At 43.9% G+C, this 23,922-nt stretch overlaps 1 protein-coding gene across 1 annotated transcript in view; it reads left to right on the top strand.

Annotated features, from left to right (window-relative positions):
- The window catches only part of LOC311231081 (protein kinase C delta type-like), a 150,478-nt gene extending 145,871 nt beyond the window's left edge, over positions 1-4,607 (top strand). Inside the window, exon 17 of the mRNA XM_084317565.1 lies at positions 4,020-4,607. Coding sequence (XP_084173691.1) covers positions 4,020-4,178 — 159 coding nt within the window. The 3' untranslated portion in view covers positions 4,179-4,607. The remainder of the gene's footprint in view (positions 1-4,019) is intronic.
- Positions 4,608-23,922: the final 19,315 nt, after the last annotated feature.

Below are 23,922 nucleotides of genomic sequence, written 5' to 3'. Positions count from 1 at the left end.
TACTTTATATTTATTTATCTATTAAAGAGATTTGCACTACATTCATACCTCATTTGCGCCTTACCTTAAAGTTTTGTACCTCATTGTCTGCATTTGTACCTCACTGTTTACTAATTTTTACTCACTGTACTTAGATTGTACTTGGGTTGTACTGGAACTTGTTCCTGTTCGCGGACGACTCAGCCCTGCTGGTCTCTGACAAGAACAAGTTACAGGTTGAAAAAACCCTCAGCTCTGAACTAGGCAAAATCTGCATATGGCTCGCCGACAACAAACTATCATTACACATGGGCAAAACAGAGTCCATTCTCTTCGGTTCAAATAACAAACTCAGCAAGACCGACGGCTTCTCAGTTACAGTGGGTGACAATATTGTCACAAGGAAAGATGAAATTACATACCTGGGTTCCATCCTGGAGGCAAATCTTTCCTGTGACAAAATGGCATCCAATGTAATAAAAAAAAGTCAACCAACGAACTAGATTCTTGTACCGGATCTCCTCTCTAGTAAACAAGAATACCCTGAAGACTCTGGCAGGAGCACTCATTCAAGGGTACTACGACTATGCTTGCACCTCATGGTACCAAAGATCCTCAAAGGCGCTAAAAACTAAATTACAAACATCACAAAACAAACTCGTCAAACTACTGCTTGACCTTACTCCTAGAACCCACCTCACCCCTGCCCACTTTGACAACCTAGGATGGCTTAGAGTAGACGACAGAGTATAGCAACTTGCAATGGGCCTGGTCTACAAGATACACTACACGACTAAGGTACCCATGTACATGTCAAAATACTTCCCAAAGGTCAGTGAATACCACGACCACAACACCAGAGGGAGCTCCACAAATCATGTTAAACCCAGATTCGGCTCAAACAAGGGACTAAACACGTTTTGCAATTATGCCACATATCAAATCAAATCAAATGTATTTGTAAGGCCCGACAACACACGTTAATGTCCCCATGGGCAGGACACATCTTCTTTAAACAAGTCAAGAAGAAACATCACAATAAGTCAAGAAACAAAACAAGAACACCATAAGGTCCAACCAATTTAAAATAAATGAATGAAATGCGAACACTCCCAGACCTACCCCACGCGAAGGTAAGGAAAAACTCACTAAAACCTAGCAATAGGAAAAAATGCTCCACAGGCAATGTGGAGGAGAGAAACCTTAGAAGGGCCAATTCAAGGGGGGATCTCCCTTCTTAGATGTCAGTAATAGTAGTGTTGCAGACGGACAGTTGGTGAAACACAGTGCATGAGTGCATGCAATCGCAACTGTACATTTAGAAAAATCAAGATAGAGCTGATAGCAACTGAACATTTTGAAAGATTAAAGATAGAGTATGCCCCGAGGGGGCAGGAGGAGTCACTCAGAAGGTTCAGCACTGCAGGCCAGACAGAAGGCGGTATGAAGCTGTTCCATGGGACCGGTTGAGACAGAGACAGAGGTTAAAAGGTTCTCCCATGTCTGCAGAAAAGCATCCTAACTAAACTAGACAGATTAATCTAAAGGTCAGTCCCCGACCAGGTGAGATCAGGGTAGGTTGAAGGAGAGAGAGAAAAGATGGGTCTTAAGCAGGGATTTAAAAGCTTCGACAGAGCAGGCGCCCCTGACGACGGCAGGTAATTTGTTCCACAGGTAGGGAGCGCGGTAGACAAAGGCTCTGTGGCCGGCAGATTTCTTTTTAACCCTAGGAATCGATAGAAGCCCCGCATTTTGTGATCGCAGAGCACGAGCGGGCGAGTATCGGGAGATGAGATAGGATAGATAGAGCGGTGCAAGCCCATTTAAAATGTTGTAGGTGAGGAGTAGCACTTTAAAGTCAGATCGGGCTTGAATAGGAATCCAGTGTAGGGCGGACAAAACTGGTGTGATGTGATCAAATTTTCTAGTTCTAGTTAGTATACGTGCAGCCGCATTTACCACGAGTTGAAGATTTTTGATGCTTGAATTAGGTAGGCCTGAAAAAAGTGCATTACAGTAGTCCAGACGTGATGAGACAAAAGCATGAATCAGGGTTTCAGCATCAGCCAGAGTTAAAATGGGGCGAATTTTGGCGATATTACGAAGATGGAAGAAGGCAATTTGTAAAAAAAATTATATGTGCATTAAATGAGAAGGAGGAATAAAAAATTACTGAGGTTTTTTATGGTGGAGCTCTGGGATACATGACAAGTATCAAAGTTGAGGGAGATGTCCTGAAACAGGCCTCTGTGGTTTGGGGGGCCAACAATTAACATCTCAGTTTTATCTGCATTAAGGAGTAGAACGTTTTGCGACATCCACTTTTTGACGGCAAGCAGGCAGGCCTCAAGATTTTGTAATTGGGAGGAATCATTTGGCTTAATAGGTCTATATAATTGGGTGTCATCAGCGTAAAAATGAAAGTTTATGCCAAATTTGCGTATGATATTGCCAAGGGGTAGCATGTAAATCGAAAATAGCAAAGGGCCCAGGACAGAGCCTTGTGGGACACCACATTGCACTGGGAGGGTCTCGGATGTTAAATCATTATAGACCAGGCAGTGTGTTCTATCAGTTAAATAAGATTTAAACCAAGCAAGTGCGTGACCCCGAATGCCAACATGATTCTCAAGCCGAACCTAGAAGAATCGATGTGGAACGCCCTACCCACAGCTGTAAAGGAATGTGAATCACTACCCACTTTCAAAACCACTCTCAAAGAGCACCTACGGGAGACTGCAATTTGAAACTGGCCCGGTAAATCTCCAAACCCAACCCCAACCCCTTAACAATTGTATGTATTGAGCTGTACTGTACTGTACCCATTCTGCAATCTGTTAAATAAGCTCCACCCCCACCAGAGAGTCTAGCTCCACCCCCACCAGAGAGTACCCCCACCAGAGAGTCTAGCTCCACCCCCACCAGAGAGTCTAGCTCCACCCCCACCAGAGAGTCTAGCTCCGCCCCCACCACGTTACTGGCTCCTCCTATCTGACACCCCCACCAGAGAGAGTAGCTCCACCCCCACCAGAGAGTCTAGCTCCACCCCCACCAGAGAGTCTAGCTCCACCCCCACCACGTTACTGGCTCCTCCTCTCTGACACCCCCACCAGAGAGTCTAGCTCCACCCCCACCACGTTACTGGCTCCTCCTATCTGACACCCCCACCAGAGAGAGTAGCTCCACCCCCACCAGAGAGTCTAGTTCCACCCCCACCAGAGAGTCTAGCTCCACCCCCACCACGTTACTGGCTCCTCCTCTCTGACACCCCCACCAGAGAGTCTAGCTCCACCCCCACCACGTTACTGGCTCCTCCTCTCTGACACCACCACCAGAGAGTCTAGCTCCACCCCCACCAGAGAGTCTAGCTCCACCCCCACCAGAGAGTCTAGCTCCACCCCCACCACGTTACTGGCTCCTCCTCTCTGACACCCCCACCAGAGAGTCTAGCTCCACCCCCACCACGTTACTGGCTCCTCCTCTCTGACACCACCACCAGAGAGTCCAGCTCCACCCCCACCAGAGAGTCTAGCTCCACCCCCACCAGAGAGTCCAGCTCCACCCCCACCAGAGAGTCTAGCTCCACCCCCACCAGAGAGTCCAGCTCCACCCCCACCAGAGAGTCTAGCTCCACCCCCACCAGAGAGTCCAGCTCCACCCCCACCAGAGAGTCTAGCTCCACCCCCACCAGAGAGTCCAGCTCCACCCCCACCAGAGAGTCTAGCTCCACCCCCACCAGAGAGTCCAGCTCCACCCCCACCAGAGTCTAGCTCCACCCCCACCAGAGAGTCTAGCTCCACCCCCACCAGAGAGTCCAGCTCCACCCCCACCAGAGAGTCTAGCTCCACCCCCACCACGTTACTGGCTCCTCCTCTCTGACACCACCACCAGAGAGTCTAGCTCCACCCCCACCACGTTACTGGCCTTCCTGACCAGCCATGTATATATATATAGATATAAATATAGATTGTGTCGACTGTTATAATATGATATGCTGACGATGGCCTGTTGTCTGTCCCTCATGTCTCCTCTGGTCACAGAAAGCCCCCAACGACTGCAGCAACTTCGACAGAGAGTTCCTGAGTGAGAAGCCCCGCCTCTCCTTCAGCGATAAGCACTTCATAGACTCCATGGACCAGACGGCCTTCGCCGGCTTCTCCTTCATCAACTCCCAGATGGAGCAGCTCCTGGAGAAGTGACGGACGGGCTTCTCCCCCGCGAGGCGTCCCGGCGGCGTTAGAGAGAGGTCACGCGTAAAGGTTACATTACTACTGCGATAGGGTCGGTTCACTTAGGCGTCTGTTCTGTCGTTGTGATCAGGTCAGTTCCCAGGTCAGTATTCGCGCGGCCGCGACATTAAGCGCAAGCGGGCCTCCGTTTGGTACTTGTAGAAATGTACGAGGCTGAAAAAAAAATTTATAGGAACGGGTCCTTGTACATATATGGGTGTTGTATGGTGTTTTAGTGTGCATGCGAAGGTGTCTAGACGATAGAGGCCTGTACGTGTTATAATTATTATCTTAGTGTGGGGAGACCAGGAAGTAAGCGTTCGGACGAATTGAGTCCGAGATGCAAAGCGACGAGACATCGGTACCGTGCCTCAGTTACTGTCTGTCTAGGGTGTGTGTTTGGGTTAGGGTTAGGGTTAGGGTTAGGGTTAGGGTTAGGGTGAGGGTTAGGGTTAGGGTTAGGGTTAGTGAGACATAGTGGCCCACCGGTACCGTGTCACTGTCTCCGAGTGTGTGTTTGTGTGCGCGAGTGAGGCGGCCGTGTGGCTAAATATATTAAAAAAACGACAACATCATCATCATCATGTGTCAATGAATTTGAAGATTTATTTTTCCCCAGTGTACCTCTTTACTGTCAGAGTAGAGCTTGTGGGTTAGATGAACAGTGGATGAACTGTGCCGTGTAAAGAACGCGTCGTTAAAAACACGGCAATAGCAGGTTTCTCGTCACAGATTGTGGCATGAATGAACAATAAATCTTAACTGGGAAAATGTGGGGCTCATGATATGCTGTATATATGTATATGTATATTGTTGGATACATCAGTGTTTTATTCGTCTGCTAACCCTTTCACTGCCACACTACAGAAGGTTAACCCTTTACTATCACACTACTGACGGTACTGTACTGACGGTAGTGTGATAGTAAAGGGGTAACCTTCTGTAGTGTGGCAGTGAAAGGGTTAACCCTTTGTCGTGTGGCAGTGAAAGGGTTAAGGATGTACTTTTATTTCTTTTTTTTACCATCTCCATCTTTTACATCTTATTAAAAAATCATCAACTCTCAAGTCTCCTGTTTTAACAAGATTCAAATGTATCGTCATCATGCAGCACAAGTACAGTACAACGAAAATAAGTTTGGCATCCAACCAGAGTGCAAATGTAACAGTAAAGTGCAACAGTAATATACAATGTACAGGTGATTAAACTGGGTATAACAGTACTACTGAGTAATAGTGCTAATCAGATGTATGTACAGAGTTGTAGTATTAATATATACAGTGATACAGGTATAAAGACACTATGGTAGTAAGTCATACTGGCCAGCAGTGTAACTAGTAAGAGTAGGTAAGAGATATGTACAGATATAGATATAGTATTAATATGTACAGTGATACAGGTATAAAGACACTATGGTAGTAAGTCATACTGGCCAGCAGTGTAACTAGTAAGAGTAGGTAAGAGATATGTACAGATATAGATATAGTATTAATATGTACAGTGATACAGGTATAAAGACACTATGGTAGTAAGTCATACTGGCCAGCAGTGTAACTAGTAAGAGTAGGTAAGAGATATGTACAGATATAGATATAGTATTAATATGTACAGTGATGCAGGTATAAAGACACTATGGTAGTAAGTCATACTGGCCAGCAGTGTAACTAGTAAGAGTAGGTAAGAGATATGTACAGATATAGATATAGTATTAATATGTACAGTGATGCAGGTATAAAGACACTATGGTAGTAAGTCATACTGGCCAGCAGTGTAACTAGTAAGAGTAGGTAAGAGATATGTACAGATATAGATATAGTATTAATATGTACAGTGATACAGGTATAAAGACACTATGATAGTAAGTCATACTGGCCAGCAGTGTAACTAGTAAGAGTAGGTAAGAGATATGTACAGATATAGATATAGTATCTACAGATCTACAAATGTAAATGTAAAAAGGATTATATGCAGGTATGTACAGAGTCAGACCGATGTGGAGAGATATATACGGTATATTCAGCATTATTGTACATTCTATCATACAGAGTTATTATGCAGGTGTATAAGTAGGTATATAGAAGAATGATATGCAGATATATTCAGACATATGGATATATATGTAACGGGTGGTACCGTGAAGAGCAGTCACGAAGGGCTGGGGTTAGTAGCGGTGCTGTGGGTCAAACTCACTCTCATCCTCAGACACGTTACAAAGCAGTGAGTTCACCTCTTGGTACAGCGGTCTGTGCTGTTGCACGCAGCGTGGGAGACCCGGGTTCAAAACTCCCTCAGGGCATCGAAGTTTGAGGTGACATTGTCACAACAGTTACATATATATGCAGTAAATATACAGTATATGCGGTATATACATCACTATTGTACATGCTATCATACAGAGTTATATGGATACAGGCGCGGAACTTTGTTCCTAGCGGTGGGGGGGACATATTAGGGGGCGTGGTCAGTGACGTCATAGGGGGGGGGGGGCGCCCCCCCTTCCAATTTTTTTTTTCTAATACCAGGTGTGCAATACGCATTTTCCCAGGCGGTGGCGCCTCTTGTAAGAAGTGGTCATCGTGGAGCCAGGGCTTGTCCAGCTGCACGTCCGCTAATTTAATATAATGATACTAGTGAAATTTGTTTAACTCTGTCAAAATAAACGAGCTGCATAGGCATAATAAACTGTAAGCGACATATACATGTTTGCACTGTCTTTTTTCTATTATAAAGTGCCTCTCAAGACTCTGGTCCATAACACATAACAGATCAGTCATTTGATTGTAATGCAGGTGCTCGCATTATAAATCGAATGTATGCGAGACAAACAATGTAATCGTTTTGATGCATACATCTCTGCCCAGCCTACCCCACCTGTTGCTGTTGCGCCCCCGCACAGAGAGACACATATCCCCGCACCAGAACGCTACGACGGGGACGTCTCTAAATGTCATGCCTTTATTTTTCAATATTCACTAGTATTCGGACAACAGCCGCACACTTAAAGTGATACATCTAAAATCGCTTACCTTACCTGTCGGGGGTCCAGGACTCCTGCGTTAGAATGGGCGACAGGCAGCTCTCCACTTCCCTCTGCAATTTGTTCCCTGCATACATCGCAAAAGGTATTCGACCACCCTCCCGGGGGCTCGGATAGTTCTTGTAACTGCCTCCGTGTTCAAGTTTAAGTTAAGTATGATGTCATAGACTATGTCAAATGTCATGACTCATAGTAGAATCGGCTGGCTTGTTCGCCATCCGCCAGGGAAACCGCAGATATATACCTTTACTGCGAATTGAGAGCGTCCCAAAAATGATTCCAGGCCGCTATTTCTTTACCAACGGATTTCCAGTTCCGCGTTGACGCTTCCAACTGGTTCATGCGTCGGCTACACGCTGCTTTAATAACACTGCATTATCGAGACAGCGCCCCTATGTATGACTTTGAGGATCTGGCAATGAATTCCAAGAGTAGGGTAAATCTGCAGTGCCGGCACTGTGTAGTAGCGACTAGCGAGTCACAGTGCTGGCCGCCAGGCCGCGCAGTTGCAGCGGTTTGCGGGTAAAAACATGGGGGGAAATCATGCGGGGGACATTTTCCGGGGACCCCCCCGCAAGTTACGCCCCTGTATGGATAGACTAGTATGAGGTAGGTAGCTAGACAGTGAAAGCAGTAGGTAGGTCAAAATTGAGTAGGTTGGTATTGGTAACAGTTCAAGGTTCATACAATGGTTAGGCAATGGAGTCAGAGTCTGACGTGAGGCTTCCTGATTCACCCGTTATTCAATAATCATAATTTTAGAACACTTCACACTGCAGGCCTTAGTGTTCTGTTATTCAATAATCAGAATTTTAGAACACTTCACACTGCAGGCCTTAGTGTTCAAATTCAGATTCATTGCTCGGATCCGACACATAATTCTTTAAATGTGGCCAATGTTAGATTCCAGTGTGAACTGGTCTCGTGTTAGATTCCAGTGTGAACTGGTCTCGTGTTAGATTCCAGTGTGAACTGGTCTCATGTTAGATTCCAGTGTGAACTGGTCACTAGTTAGATTCCAGTGTGAACTGGTCACATGTTAGATTCCAGTGTGAACTGGTCACATGTTAGATTCCAGTGTGAACTGGTCTCATGTTATATTCCAGTGTGAACTGGTCTCGTGTTAGATTCCAGTGTGAACTGGTCACATGTTAGATTCCAGTGTGAACTGGTCACATGTTAGATTCCAGTGTGAACTGGTCTCATGTTATATTCCAGTGTGAACTGGTCTCATGTTAGATTCCAGTGTGAACTGGTCACTAGTTAGATTCCAGTGTGAACTGGTCACATGTTATATTCCAGTGTGAACTGGTCACATGTTAGATTCCAGTGTGAACTGGTCACATGTTAGATTCCAGTGTGAACTGGTCTCATGTTATATTCCAGTGTGAACTGGTCTCGTGTTAGATTCCAGTGTGAACTGGTCTCGTGTTAGATTCCAGTGTGAACTGGTCTCGTGTTATATTCCAGTGTGAACTGGTCACTAGTTAGATTCCAGTGTGAACTGGTCTCATGTTATATTCCAGTGTGAACTGGTCTCATGTTAGATTCCAGTGTGAACTGGTCTCATGTTAGATTCCAGTGTGAACTGGTCTCGTGTTAGATTCCAGTGTGAACTGGTCACATGTTAGATTCCAGTGTGAACTGGTCACATGTTAGATTCCAGTGTGAACTGGTCTCATGTTAGATTCCAGTGTGAACTGGTCTCATGTTAGATTCCAGTGTGAACTGGTCACTAGTTAGATTCCAGTGTGAACTGGTCTCATGTTATATTCCAGTGTGAACTGGTCTCGTGTTAGATTCCAGTGTGAACTGGTCACATGTTATATTCCAGTGTGAACTGGTCACATGTTATATTCCAGTGTGAACTGGTCACATGTTATATTCCAGTGTGAACTGGTCACATGTTAGATTCCAGTGTGAACTGGTCACATGTTAGATTCCAGTGTGAACTGGTCACATGTTATATTCCAGTGTGAACTGGTCACATGTTAGATTCCAGTGTGAACTGGTCACATGTTAGATTCCAGTGTGAACTGGTCACATGCTCCTGAACTGACCCACATGCGCAAATTTACAATGGACTGCACATATTTCACCTGAACATTAACAGCCTAAGACCCAAACTGGCTGAAATCAGGCAAATGTTTATTATCAGTAAGGCAAAATCCTATGTTTCTCAGAAACAAAACTTGACGAGTCAGTAAAAGACCCCGAGATAGAAATTGAAAACTACTCAATCATCAGAAATGACAGGAACAAGTATGGAGGTGGTGTCTGCATGTACATACACAAAGATGACAAATTCATTAACCGTACTGACCTCAATCATAATGCAATTGAAACGTATGGGTTGAAATTTTGTTCGAAAGGGTGAACACTATACTAGTCAGCACCATCTACAGACCTCCAGCGCAGAGTGGTTTTTATGATATACTGGATGCGTGTTTAGCTGGGGTTGAAGATGTAGGAAAAAATCCTGATTGGGGACTGGAACACGGATACGCAACGAAAAGAAGCTCCCGTTTACAAGTCCTTCAGTAGGTTTTGTGATCTGCACAGTGTCAGCCAGCTAATCACCCAACCCACAAGAGCCTGTTACTAGTTATAGATCTCTGCTGAGTTGAACCACACAACAAGATAAACCTTGTGGATTCATTTACTTTAGACATTTATTCCAAAACGTTGGAACAAATTCTCTCTAGTAACAAACAAAGTGAGGCTAAACCTCTTGTGTTAACACAAACAACACGCAAACAGAAACAACTGCGCTTCCTGGTCATGCGCCACATAAAAAAAAAAGATAATCAAACAGGTGCTCACAGGTGCTCATTATAATTTGATAAGACTATCAAATAGCTTCTAATTCAAAACTGCAGTGTATTAAAGACTGCTAGACCACCACATGTCTACCATAACAACAAAAACACTTACATCAGTTCCTAACCAACTAACCTACTAAACCTACCTATACTGAAGCTACTCACTGTAGACCTAACCCTCTTCAACCGCACCTGATACCAGCCAAAGATCATATCGACCATACACCCGTCAGGCATATGGTACTAATCATTTCAATGACTGCCCCAGGGTTAAGCAGTCCACAGGATGCTAACAAAAGCCAGAAATGATGAAATTACCTACCTGTGGTGTCGTCTAAACTAACTATTTTAAAGCATACAAGACAGTCAAATCAAATTATAAATGACAAAATAAGAGCATACTCGCCTGCTTGAAGACCGGACTCGAGCCCCCCCCCCCCCCCCCCCCCCCCCCCCCCAGATAGCAAAAAATGAGTGAATCAACGTTGAAATAGGGTTAGGCAGAAATATTGAATCTATGTTGAAGCCTGACATCGGAATTATACAAATCGTTGTCTATGACTTACATGTTGAATCAACGTTAGGTGTCAACCATAACTGATACTATATCAATGTTGATTCAACCATCATCTAAATGGTAATCTACATGCACATTTTTGTTGATTTTATATTGAATCAATGTTAGACATCAATGTTTATTCAACCATAATCTAAATGGTAATCTACTTGTACATTTGTAACTTGTACATCTACTTGTAACTTGTAAAGTTAAGGAATCAATACTGATTAATGTACATTTTACATTAAAATATTGCTGCCGATATGTATACATCATAACATTACATGTTTTTTTCCTGCTGTTAAACACACTATTGTTGTTCAAAATTCTTATATGACCATATTTCCAAAAATGTGTGAACAAAAATGACAACATGGCTTTAATATGAAAATTTATTTTTTTCTTTCAAGAGGGTCTCATCATACTTCCAGTGACCAGTTAACCTTTTACACAAACATTAAATAACAGACCTTATAACAGACCTTTCATTAACAATACTATATATAGCCACTGCCAGAATAGTGACACACGTATTGTGTGTGGTGAGCACACGCATTCATGCACAACGAAGACAAGATTGCGTTGTCTCAATCATTTTAACTATAAATTTATGAGCTCAAAGTATGAGCTCACTGACTGAAATGTCCAACAAAAAGCATCAATTGTCAAATAATATTGATCACATTAACTAGACTAGATGTTTTTGAGGAAATTAGAAAGGGAACAACAACTTAACCCTTGTGTCTGATCAGATTCTTATTTGTTTGATTACTTTGCAGTGATTATGTTTGTAGCCAACATAATATGTGGCATAATCTTTTAATTATCTTGTATTTTTTTTTTACTCTTCATAAATTGTTTATTCAACTTCAGCCCAATCATAACCACCACATATTGTTTTTTTTGTCATATTTAACAACTCTTTTCAGAAAAGTGGGAGTATTTCATTACAAAAATAATATAAAAAATGGTTATGATCAGGGCTGAAGTTGAATAAAATATTTATGGAAAAGAAAGTGGGAAATTATTTCAACATAATCTTTTTATGGAGTTTTTCAATTTAGTCCCCTAATAAGAGTATAATACTTTAGTTTTCAGACACAAGGGTTAAATAACAATGGCAGAGGATTTGAATTTAAACACAGTGGAGCTCAGATGATCTACAGTTGTCCACGACTTATCCTCCAAGGCATCTGCTATATAATAATCTTCAGATTTACTTAAGTGTTATTAGTAGGTTACAGCAGTAAGCATTAGTTTGCTCAGTCAATTATGGCCAATTCGTTTTATATTGTTTAATACAGTTAAATAAATAGATAAATGAAAAGCATTACTGTACCGAAAATAATACCGAACCGTGACTTCAAAACCGAGGTACGTACCGAACCGTGGATTTTGTGTACCGTTACACCCCTAATGTTTCTATAACTCTCTCCCATATAACTCTCTCCCATACCCTTAACACCAACCGCTGAAGTGCCCTTGAGCAAGGCACTAAACCCCCAACTGCTCCAGTGGAGTTGCTCAGTGGCCAACAGTGTCAGACTGTGGTTGTACTGGGCAGCTCCCAGGTGTGAATGGAACTCTGTGAATGTGAAGCAGGGCGTAGCTGAAAAAGAGCATCCGTGCTCAGCGAACCTACCCTGGGTAAATAAAGGTTAAAATAAAAAATAAACACTGCAAGAACAGGCTGAAGCAGCAAGTCATTCAAGTAGATGCCGTCCATGGAAGAACAGTGTCCATGAGGGTAATTCCTTGTACTGTATGAACCAGGGAAACAGTGTGTGCTGGGGTACCCTAAGTTTGACTCTGGTTCGCTTGACTTAAGTTTGGGTCACTTCGGTTCCAAGAACAGGCTGAAGCAGCAAGTCATTCAAGTAGATGCCGTCCATGGAAGAACAGTGTCCATGAGGGTAATTCCTTGTACTGTATGAACCAGGGAAACAGTGTGTGCTGGGGTACCCTAAGTTTGACTCTGGTTCGCTTGACTTAAGTTTGGGTCACTTCGGTTCCTTGAGATGCCTCCCTCCCGGTCTGGCGCATAACGAAGCCACTTCTTGACAGTTTCGCTGTAGTCCTGGTCGGTCAGCTTGGGGTCAAACTGTCAAGCAGCAGCTGATAGACACAAAAATAAAAAAGTGAGGAAGAGAGGTGAGATGATGTACGATGATAAGAGCACCCCTCACTTCACACAAGTGTGATTTTTTTTAATCACTCAATTACTCACTCTGTAGGTCTACAGTAACAAGCTACAGTCAGCATCCAGTTAGACTGGACAGGAAAGAGAAGCAATCATCTAGCCTGACACCATCTAGGCAATACAATGTGTATCCATGCACCTCTAAAGCTCACCAATTACGTTGTCCATTTCTTATAGGTTGCACTTTCATCACTTTATTCCAACATAACACTTTTTTTTAAAGTTTTTGCAACAGCATAATTATATTCTGAATCACCAGCATCACCAGCATCACCACCTCACTACCTAAACTTAACCTATGAAGTAGTTTGCAGGGGAGGAAGCTCACCAAACATGCAGGCTTGTAGTGTGGTGTGCTTGAATGGCTTCTTGCTTTCTGAACAACGCTTGTCTTTCTTTCCAGCCCAGTTGAACCCACTGGCCAGGGCGTTGGTCATAGCAGTTTTCAACATCAGTCTGATCAGGTTCTCTGAATTGGTGCCTTCTACCAAAGCCAGGCGAGAAATCTAAATCAGAGAGAAGAAAATGAAGGCCCTGCGTTAGAAACAGCATAACATTTATTTTATGAACACAGAGCAACCAACTTGTTTATACAAACACTTTATGCATACACTGATATTCCAGCCCATGCCAGTCATTAGGTTTAACCACATTAACCCTCCTGTCCATATGTAAACGGTATATTTGAACAATTTCAAAACGTTTCATAAATAGCAGATATACAAGCTCTAACACGTTTTGAACTAGAAAGTGCTAAACACATTTTCCCCTGAACAAGACCACACTGAAAAGATCTACATTTGATAAATGAATGCAGTTCAATAAATTACCATCTTTTGACGGACTGATTGCTCCATCAGTAATGATTCTGCCTCATTGAAGTCTTGTTCACTGGCGATTGGCAGCTGGAAGGGGAGCATAGTGGTTGTGGTGGCCACCCTGTGTCCCCTGGTCCCACCAGATATGTTGCCCTCAGCCAACTCGGTCTTGATGAACTGCACAAATCTGGACAGATCCTTCACCACGACAAGTAATTCAGCAAGCATTGAATTCATCTTCTGGATGGTAAGGTCTTCAGAAGAAGAGTTAAAATCATTAAGTGAGAAATAAAAATAAGCAGCAAATCACACGAGGAATTACACCATGTCCAATAGACTTGCCTTTCAAAAGCTGCCCGTCATCGCCGGCCATCTGTCTACGCTGTGAAACACCAGATGGGGTGTTGTAGTTCTCTAAAGAGTGATGGTTTGTCCTTGAATTAGCAGCAACAATTAACTTATAATCAGTGAGGATAGCCTGCTCTGTCTCTCTCAGTAATTTGTTGACTCTACGTCTTTTAGCCCGAGAATAAGATGACATAGTGATGAGGTGCTGTAGTCAATGTAATGGTACATAAATTGTGCTATTTACTTGGCTAGAACAGGTCTTTGCTTCAATTGCTGCAACGCGTGGCTTCTTGAAACTGGTACGTGATTCTGGAAAAAGAAAGAAAAAAGGGGGGAGGGTCCTGATTAATGTGCTGCATTGCAATGTGCAGGGTGAAACGCTTGCATAATTCTACATTTTGATCAATATCAAGAGAGTCCATTATTATATTATTGTTATATTGTTCATTAGAAAATACCATGCATATAACCAAACGTCTAACTATATAGTCAATGTAATGGTACATAAATTGTGGTATTTACTTGGCTAGAACAGGTCTTTGCTTCAATTGCTGCAACGTGCGGCTTCTTGAAACTGGTACGTGATTCTGGAAAAAGAAAGAAAAAAGGGGGGAGGGTCCTGATTAATGTGCTGCATTGCAATGTGCAGGGTGAAACGCTTGCATAATTCTACATTTTGATCAATATCAAGAGAGTTCATTATTATATTATTGTTATATTGTTCATTAGAAAATACCATGCATATAACCAAACGTCTAACTATATACTATCTGTATGTCATGTATGTCCCTCCCTATGCCATAAATGTCATCATGTATATGTCATAAATGTCACTATGAATTGAAAATGGGGGACCCTGATGTAAACGAGACAAAAACGTCTTTCTCTGGTCTGCATCCCCTTAACAATTGTGTGTATTGAGCCATACTGTATTGTACCCCTTCTGCAATCTGTTAAATAAAGTTTTCATTCATTCATTCAACATTAGCAGGACCAGTGGCACGCCAAACAGCCTGCAAACTACCTGGCGTTCTATCGCCATGCTCTAAGACAAACTCTAACCTTAACCAACTTCGAAAGAGTGCCTAAGCTTAAAGGGGAGATGAAGCATATAGCGATATAAACAGTCATAGCATCAAATTAGTATTTAGATAAGCCACAGAAAAAATCACGTTATAAAAATAAGCAATAGACACAATATTTCTGACAATGTGAATACATTCCCTGAGGTCCATAGATGTCCCTAGATACCAATAATATGCAAATGGACCTTTCGATTTTGATTACTATTATTGTGAAATAATAATTAAATGTGAAATATTGCTATGTTATTGTGAGATTACAAAATCTGATGTGATATTACAGAGGATTTTGATTACAGTATTTTATTGTGAAATAATAATTAAATTATGTGAAATCAAAGGATACTGTATGAATGTCACTGTAATATGACACTCATAACAGAATTAGTTATCAATAACCTACCTGTATAAATGTTAAAAGTTGTTGCAAATATTTTTTTCCCCTCAAATATACCACTATACATTAATTTCTTATATTAGTTTTAAAATGACCATTTAACAGTTTAACAGTGCTCTGAAAATGCTCTGAGAACATGCGGTCATCATTCACTGTTTTAAGCACAAACACATAAGGGAGGGAGGGAGAGAGACAGGCCCGGCCTGTAAAAATTGAACTCCAGTTTGAACAGGCTGACTCCAGAGCTATGTGGCAGGGGCTCAAAACGATGACAGACTACAAAGGCATCTCCCTCAAACTGAACAGTGACATCTCCTTAGCAAATGACCTCAATACCTTCTATGCGAGGTTTGATGCTGGTAATAACAACACCAGCCCACAAGCCACGGCAATGGGGGGGGGGGGTCTGCTGCTGATGGAGACTCAGTGTTCAGGGTAACAGAGCATGAGGTGAGGCGGACCTTTAAAAAAGTGAATATCAGGAAGGCAGCAGGACCGGACGGCATCCCCGGCCGCGTCCTAAAAGTCTGTGCCGACCAACTGGCCCCGGTATTCACTGACATATTTAACCTGTCCTTAGAACAGGCTGTCATCCCCACCTGCCTGAAGAAGTCCACTATTATCCCTGTACCCAAAAAATCCAAGCCTGCTTGCCTCAACGACTACCGCCCTGTAGCTCTCACCTCCATAGCCATGAAGTGCTTTGAGAAGCTAGTAAAGGGCTACATCTGCTCCTCCCTCCCCATCAACATGGACCCCCTGCAATTTGCATACCGCCCCAACAGGTCCACGGAGGACGCCATAGCCCATGTGCTGCACACAGCAGCATCACACCTGGACAAGAGGAAGGGGAACTATGTGAGAATGCTATTCATCGACTACAGCTCGGCATTCAATACCATAGTCCCCTCCAAACTCATAGCCAAGCTCAGGGACCTGGGCTTGAACTATGACCTCTGCCAGTGGGTCTTGGACTTCCTGACGGGCAGACCCCAGGTGGTGAGAGCAGGCAACTGCACCTCCTCATCCATCACCCTCAACATAGGGGCCCCCCAGGGCTGTGTTCTGAGTCCCCTCCTCTACTCCCTGTACACACACGACTGTGTGGCTCAGTGGAGTAGCAACACAATCATCAAATTTGCTGATGACACAGTGGTGGTGGGCCTGATCTCTGCCAACGACGAGAGGGCCTACCTGGAAGAGGTCAAGGTCCTGGCGGGATGGTGCCAGGAAAACAGCCTCTCCCTGAACGTCAGCAAAACAAAGGAGATGATTGTGGACTTCAGGAGGTCGGGGGTCAAGGACTACAGCCCCCTCAGCATCGACGGGGCACCGGTTGAGAGAGTCAACAGCTTTAAGTACCTCGGAGCCTACATATCCGAGGACTTGACATGGACCACACACATTGACAGTGTTGTGAAGAAGGCACGACAACGCCTCTACTTCCTCAGGCGCCTAAGGAAGTTCCAAGTCAGTCAGAAGATCCTTAAGAACTTCTACTCATGTACAATAGAGAGCATCCTGACTGGCAACATCACCTCCTGGTTTGGGAATAGCACTGCACAAGACCGAAGCAGACTACAAAGAGTGACACGTTCAGCCAAACGCACAATTGGAGGGGGGCTCCCCACCCTCCAGAACATTTACAACAAGCGGTGCAGGGGCAAGGCTAAGAGAATCATTAAAGACTCCAGTCACCCGAACAACTCCTCTTTGAACTGCTGCGGTCAGGCAAGCGATACCGGAGTCTCAAGGCGAGCACAGAAAGACTCAGAAGAAGCTTCTATCCCCAGGCCATCAGGCTGCTCAACGAACAATGAACACTACACAACAACAACCATCAAACGCACATAGCACACACATCCACACGCACACACTCACTTTAAACAAACACACTGTAGCACCCACTCCCCACACTTTATAGCACACACTCACTTTAAACAAACACACTGTAGCACCCACTCCCCACACTTTATATTTATTGATGAAGGATTGCACTACAACTCGTACACCTTACTGTAAATTGTACCTAAATTGTACCTCATCCCATTTCTGCTTTGCACTATATAGTATTGTACATTAGTACACTGCATAGTATTGTATATTATATGGTAACTCAGTTACGTCTATTCTGCATCGAACATTGTACATATGTCTATACTGAACACTGTGACCTAATTTTCTACTTCTAATTTACATGCTATACTATGTTATTTGATACTATCTTGTCTAGCACAGTCTCTGGAGCGTAACAGTAAGAAGCATTTTGTATGAAAGTATTCTGTACTTCTGTATGACAACTATTAAAGAAACTTGAAACTTGAAACTATGCCTGCACCCTGCCATGTTGTTGGTTTACCATGACTTTTTAGCAAGCAAGCATAATGGTAGCAGCAATGCTAAGCTAACTGATTGTGCCAGTGTATCCAGTTAAAGAATACAGCATAAGCCACATTTTGAAACGTTACTGACGTTAGCCTACATAAAATGTATAACAGTATATGCAACAGGTGGATATCACTAAACACCAAAATCAAGAAACATTCATTATAGCTAACTGCTAACGCTACTAGCTAAATTAGCTTCAGCTAGCAGGCATGCATAACGGTTAATATAATATTCTCTACCATGTAAAAACGAACACGGCACTACTCCGCTGGCGTTTGCAATCGAAAGCATACATACAACATACAACATAATCGACATTATTGCCATGCAGTACTCACCAGTCTTAACGATGCAGAGAGACATGAGGTAGCTGCCAGGAAGCTGCCGCACAGGTGCATTCTGGGAGGCGGGGCACAAGTGCATTGCAGTCTGGGTGATGAGACAATGACGACAGCATACGTTGAGCAGCATACGTTGATTCAACATTTATTAGATCTTGGCATTTCAATCATTAAAATTCAACCACAAAACAATATTGATTCAATGACATGTTTTCAACATTGGTCAAGTGGTTCATCGGTTAATGGTTGATCCACCATCAATCGTCGACCTTAACCAAAAATCAAGCATTTTGACCATAACTCAACATTGAATTAACATCTTTTGCTATCTGGGCCATGTTACAACCAAGCATTATATGACTTGCCCTAAGGCCTCAACAGTCACAGGAAATATGGCTTGTTTCCCGGTAGGCCTTGGTTGTAAAATGGTGGACACATGGAAGTCGGACACGTTTTTCGCAAAAACAATGATATTTATTTCCCTATTTCTAAATGTACAAAAGGTGGAGAGCTGGGTGCACCAGCCGCCTTGGTTCAGGATACAATAATGATAATTTTTCAAGCAGCAAAAAAGAGCACATGGACAAAAAACCAAAATGGTGAGAGCACAGGTGAGAGAGCACTGCAGTGACTTCTTCTTCTTCTTCTTTTTGAGGTTTAACGGCGGCTGGCCACTTTTTCAGGGCATTACCGCCATCTTCTGGTATCCTTTACCTCCTACAATATCCAATTCCCTTCACCTTCATGGAGTGCAGCTAATGCTGCTACTTCCTGACTGAGCCCCCCTCTGCGAGACACTCCTTGCCCCCTGCTGGCTGACTCTGGACTTCTTGGTCCCTCACAACCCCATTATCCAATTCCCTAGCCACCTCCTCCCATTTCAGACCTTCCATTCCCAAATGGTGAACCGCTATCCTAACAATCATCTTTATTCTATCTGTTCTACCCTTAATCTCTGCTGTAGCATTAACTACCCCTGCCATGAAGGCCACAATACTCAATTTCTCCTCCCACACCCTCTCTCTATCCTCCTGCCCTACCCTTTCTGCCAAATGCCCTTCTCCAAACCCCTGCACCCTATCTTGACTTCCCTGTCCTACCCTCCTAGCCGCCTCTGCATACAATAACTTCCCCTCCCTTCTCACTCTCTGAACCACTACCTCCCTCTTCATCACCTCACACCCCCTAAACGCTACACTATGCTCCCCACCACAACTACAACACTTCAGCTTCACTCCCTCTCCACACTTCCCATAGTCATGTTCCCAGCCACACCTAGCACACCTCTGTCCCTTCCTACACGTAATAGGTATATGGCCAAACCCCTGGCACCTATAACACCTAAGAGGACTCTGAACAAATTCCCTAACCCTAAACACCCTATACCCTACAAACACCACACTAGGAACAACCTCACCCTCAAACTTAATCACTACCGTCTCCGTCTCTATCCTATCTGCTCCCCTCTTCATCCTTTCTACACTCTCAACTATGCCATTACGCTCGTCTCTCCTTAAATCTCCCACCAGCTGCTCTACGCTAACCTCGACCGGTACCCCAGCTATCACCCCCTTACATCCCCCCTCCCTCTTCTCCCCTACTCTCACTACCTTACTTATACCCACTCCACCAATGCTCCTCATCTTCCTAGCCCTCTCCACCTGCTCCACACTTACACACCCTACAGCCAGATTCCCATCCCCCAAAACTCTCGCGTACTTTACCTCACCTAATTGCTCATCAACAAGTTTGGGCAACTTGAACATCCCTAATTTCTGCACTCCCCCCTCCCCCTCAAACCTAACCACTATATGAATCACTTCTGCAATATAATTTCCTCTACCCTCTCCTTCTGACCCACTTGAGCTATCACCCCTACCCTTCTTCCTCTTAATCCCCTTCCCCTCTCTGTCCCTGCTCCCCTTCTCCACCTTACTCCACCCTTCTCCCCTGCTCTCACCCCCCGCACCACACTCCATACTACCACTATCCGACTCCCTTCCCCTATCATGATCGTCCCCGTCCCTATCGTCACCTCCCTCGCTCTCACTACCCGCCCCAGCTCCCGACGTCGAAAGCAGTTCATCACGGATCAGCAAGGCGGCCACATCCATCGCCTCGTCTCCGTTATAGCCGTCAAACTCGACCCGGCACTTTTTACCTTCGATCCAGGAAACAACCCCCGGGTACCTCTTGCCGTCCCCCGAAAACACAGCACGACAACGGGATCCCACCCTCCACGCCGGTGCTGCCTCCACATCTTCGCATAACTTTCTGTCATCAACTTCCAAACTCCGCGCCAGCACCCTCTCGTCCATCCGTCGACACACTTCCTCCCAACTCTCAGACACTCCTCCGCCCCGCTTCGACTCCTTTCTCTCTCTCTCTCTATCTCTCTCTCTCTCCGAGAGACCGCCCCCGCGTCCATCCGCATCACCTTCTCCTCCATCTCCCTTCCGAGAGCCAAGTCCAGTCCACTTTCTCCACTGCCGACTGACCAGCACTGCAGTGACAAGCTCCTGGTTTGTTCATATAGGGCGTGGAGCCTCGTCACCACACCTGTGTCCAATTACATAAAAGCAAGTGTGTCAATTACAACAAAGAACATGTGTCAATTACAACTCACCAATTAGTGACACCACACTCACACCACAATGTGAATGTATCACCAAAAGACAATAAGTATACCCTCCACCATGTGAAAGTACACATAACAAACACACTACCATTGATCTCATTGTGACCTCTGACAAGTCCAAGATCTCCAATAAAGGGGTTATAGCATGCGGGTTAAGCGATCATTATATGATATTCTGTACCCGCAAAAAGCTAAAACAAAAGGCTGGCTGTCACAAAACAGTCCTCAAAACCTACTCTAGCGAGGCCTTTAACCTAGAACTGGAGAGCCTGGACTGGTCAGAAGAGCTCAGTAGTACACTAGTTGAAGAAACATGGCTTGGATTCAAAACCAAATTCTCATCAATAATAAACAACATGGCCCCCCTAAGAACCACCAGGGTTAAAAATTGCGCTGAGCCATGGATGCACTCAGACATACTGACCGCTATGAAAACCAGAGACAAAAAATGCTCTGAACTTCATAAAAGTCTGTCAAAGCTTGCCAAAAGCTCAAACAGTGATCTTCAAGCCCACGTGACTGAACAAAGAAACAGACTAAGAAATGATGTAAACTCCATGATCAAATCTGCAAAAAGAAATTCATCAATGACAAAACTGAGGAAAACAAAAACAAACCCTGTGAACTTTGGAAATTACTCAACAACCAACTAGGCTGCAGCAAAAAACTAAAAACCAGATGTAAACATCAACATAAAGACAAAAAACACTCCAGACAAGCTGGATGTAGCCAATTACTTAAACATTTTCTTTACAAACATAGCCACAACACTGGTTAACTCAATCAGCGCCAGACCCGAGGATAGTCGGGTTTTCATCGTTATTTCTTTTATTCGATATTTCCATTCATTACAGGCACACGGACTCGGGGTTAACATGGGGAATCATCCTGAGATCGCCAAAGTGCAATACCGGCCGCATCCTCCCAGGTGGCAGTATAGACTTTGAAACGTTATATCTTGGCCTGTGTAACGTTCAAATGTCTCTGGGCGCACTTTCCTTTGTCAGGCGAGTGGAGCGGTTATCCCGATCGCATTGAGAAGCGTCAAATGCTTCTGATGCATCTGTTCTGGTGGATTATGTTGGCGACACAATGGATACTTGGACTCGCGATCAGACAATTGGAATATTCGTTTTGGGGTACCTCCTAGTGAAGGTAAGGACTATATGACATCAATCCTGCTTTGATCCAACCATGATTTCACCTTGATCGCAATGTGTGTGTAACGTTACTCCACAACGTATGCTGTTGGTGACGATCAAAGCATCAAACCCCCCCCCCCCTTTCATGCATTCATGATGAAACATAATACCTATTATATACATTTTATTTGGAAATAGTAGCGTGTCCATGTGATATATTGTACTCGGGTTCAGACACGTGCCCAAGGGGTGCTTGAGCACCTGCCCTTTTGAGCCTCATAAAAAAGTGCCCTTAAAAAAATTAAAATAAAAAAGATTTTTTTTGTTTTTACCGTTACGCATATAGACTGCCCTTCCAACTGAAAAATGTCAGGATAGAATAAAAATATTAGGTAAAGAGAGAGAGATGCCCCATACTCCATTGCAGTTTGCACGGCCTCCTCAGCGTGCCTCTCCGCGGACCTATATATTTTATGCATAGCGTGGGTGGTGATGATGATGATGATAGAAACCGCTGTGGCGCATACAGTTGAATGCTGGTATTACACTCACTGAGGGACACGAAAAAGTCAAGTCCGATGGGATTTGGGAATCTCAAATACAAATCGGGATTGGAATAAAAAATGCATTTATATTAAACAATACAGAATATACAGCACTTCTTGGGGTCTGTAGTGTAAGCACTTATTCCCTCCCCCCTGAAGATTTATGGAGATGTATGGGCAGGCCCGGACTGGCCATCGGGAGCACCGGGAGTTTTTACAGATAAAAAAAATAATTATATAAAAAAAAAATATATATATATTTTTTTTTATTGTAATTTTTTTATTTTTTTTGCCATGCCATTGTTTCTAGTTGTGGCGGCGGCGCGGCGCGATAGTTAGATAACCTAGGTGGGTGGGGAACAACCAGGATTTCACTGTCTGCGACAGAGTTGGAGAACTATCTGACTCTCTCTCCCTCACGCGGATCACACACACACAATGGAGCCGTGCTGCCGCTTGTGATTGGTGGAGGCGGGACCAGGCGATACAACTGATTGACAGCGGAGGCGGCGAATGGAATGGCAGATGGCACAATCCCACTTTTCTGAAAGGAGTTGTTAAATCTGACATTACAAAAAACAATATGTGGTGGTTATGATTAGGGCTGAAGTTGAATAATAAAGAGAAAGTCTAAATAATTCCAAGATAATTCAAAGATTACACACCTTTGCCACATTGGCTACAAACATAATCACTGCAAAGTTATCAAAAAAATAAGAATCTGATCAGACACAAGGGTTAAGTTGTTGTTCCCTTTCTAATTTCCTCAAAAACATCTAGTCTAGTTAACACTTTGACTGCCGGGACACGTCTTTTCACGTCTTTGCTGGCCATGCTAAAGTTGCCGGGGGACGCTGTACAGCGTCCTTATATCAATATTTAAAAAATCTGCGATCGGATTCATATTCCCCCTCCGCTGGCCTGAGATCCACCAGCAGGACCCACTGAGCTCTCTGGCGGTTCAGGAGCGCCATCTGGTGGCCGATCGGCGCAATCGCCACACAGGATGTTGAATAGAGGTTGTCATGACGACCGTAGTACTTCCGGGCGCTCGCTATGGTTCATGTGACTCTGGCTCGTCACGCTACACGGTGATCGATTGGCAATAACTCGATAAACAACATGATTTGGACATATATACCATTATACAAGCTGGAGATGGACCGGGTAAAAATATATCCCATAATGATAAAATTTCTACTCGACGATGATCGCCCAACGGCGCGCGGAGACTGGGGTGAGTTTTAGCGTGTAACGTTACCGTCTTAGATACTAACTGCTATTATCAACATTTGACCCACATTAGATGATTGGTATAACGCTGCCCACGGAATTATAAACGCCCCCTAGCCCATCCGGTCAACATCAGATGACGTGTAGTAACTTCTAGAAGTACG

The sequence above is a fragment of the Notolepis coatsorum genome, assembly GCF_963971535.1.
Source record: "Notolepis coatsorum genome assembly, chromosome: 6".
NCBI lineage: Eukaryota > Metazoa > Chordata > Actinopteri > Aulopiformes > Paralepididae > Notolepis > Notolepis coatsorum.
This window is presented reverse-complemented; position numbering and strand designations above follow the sequence as displayed.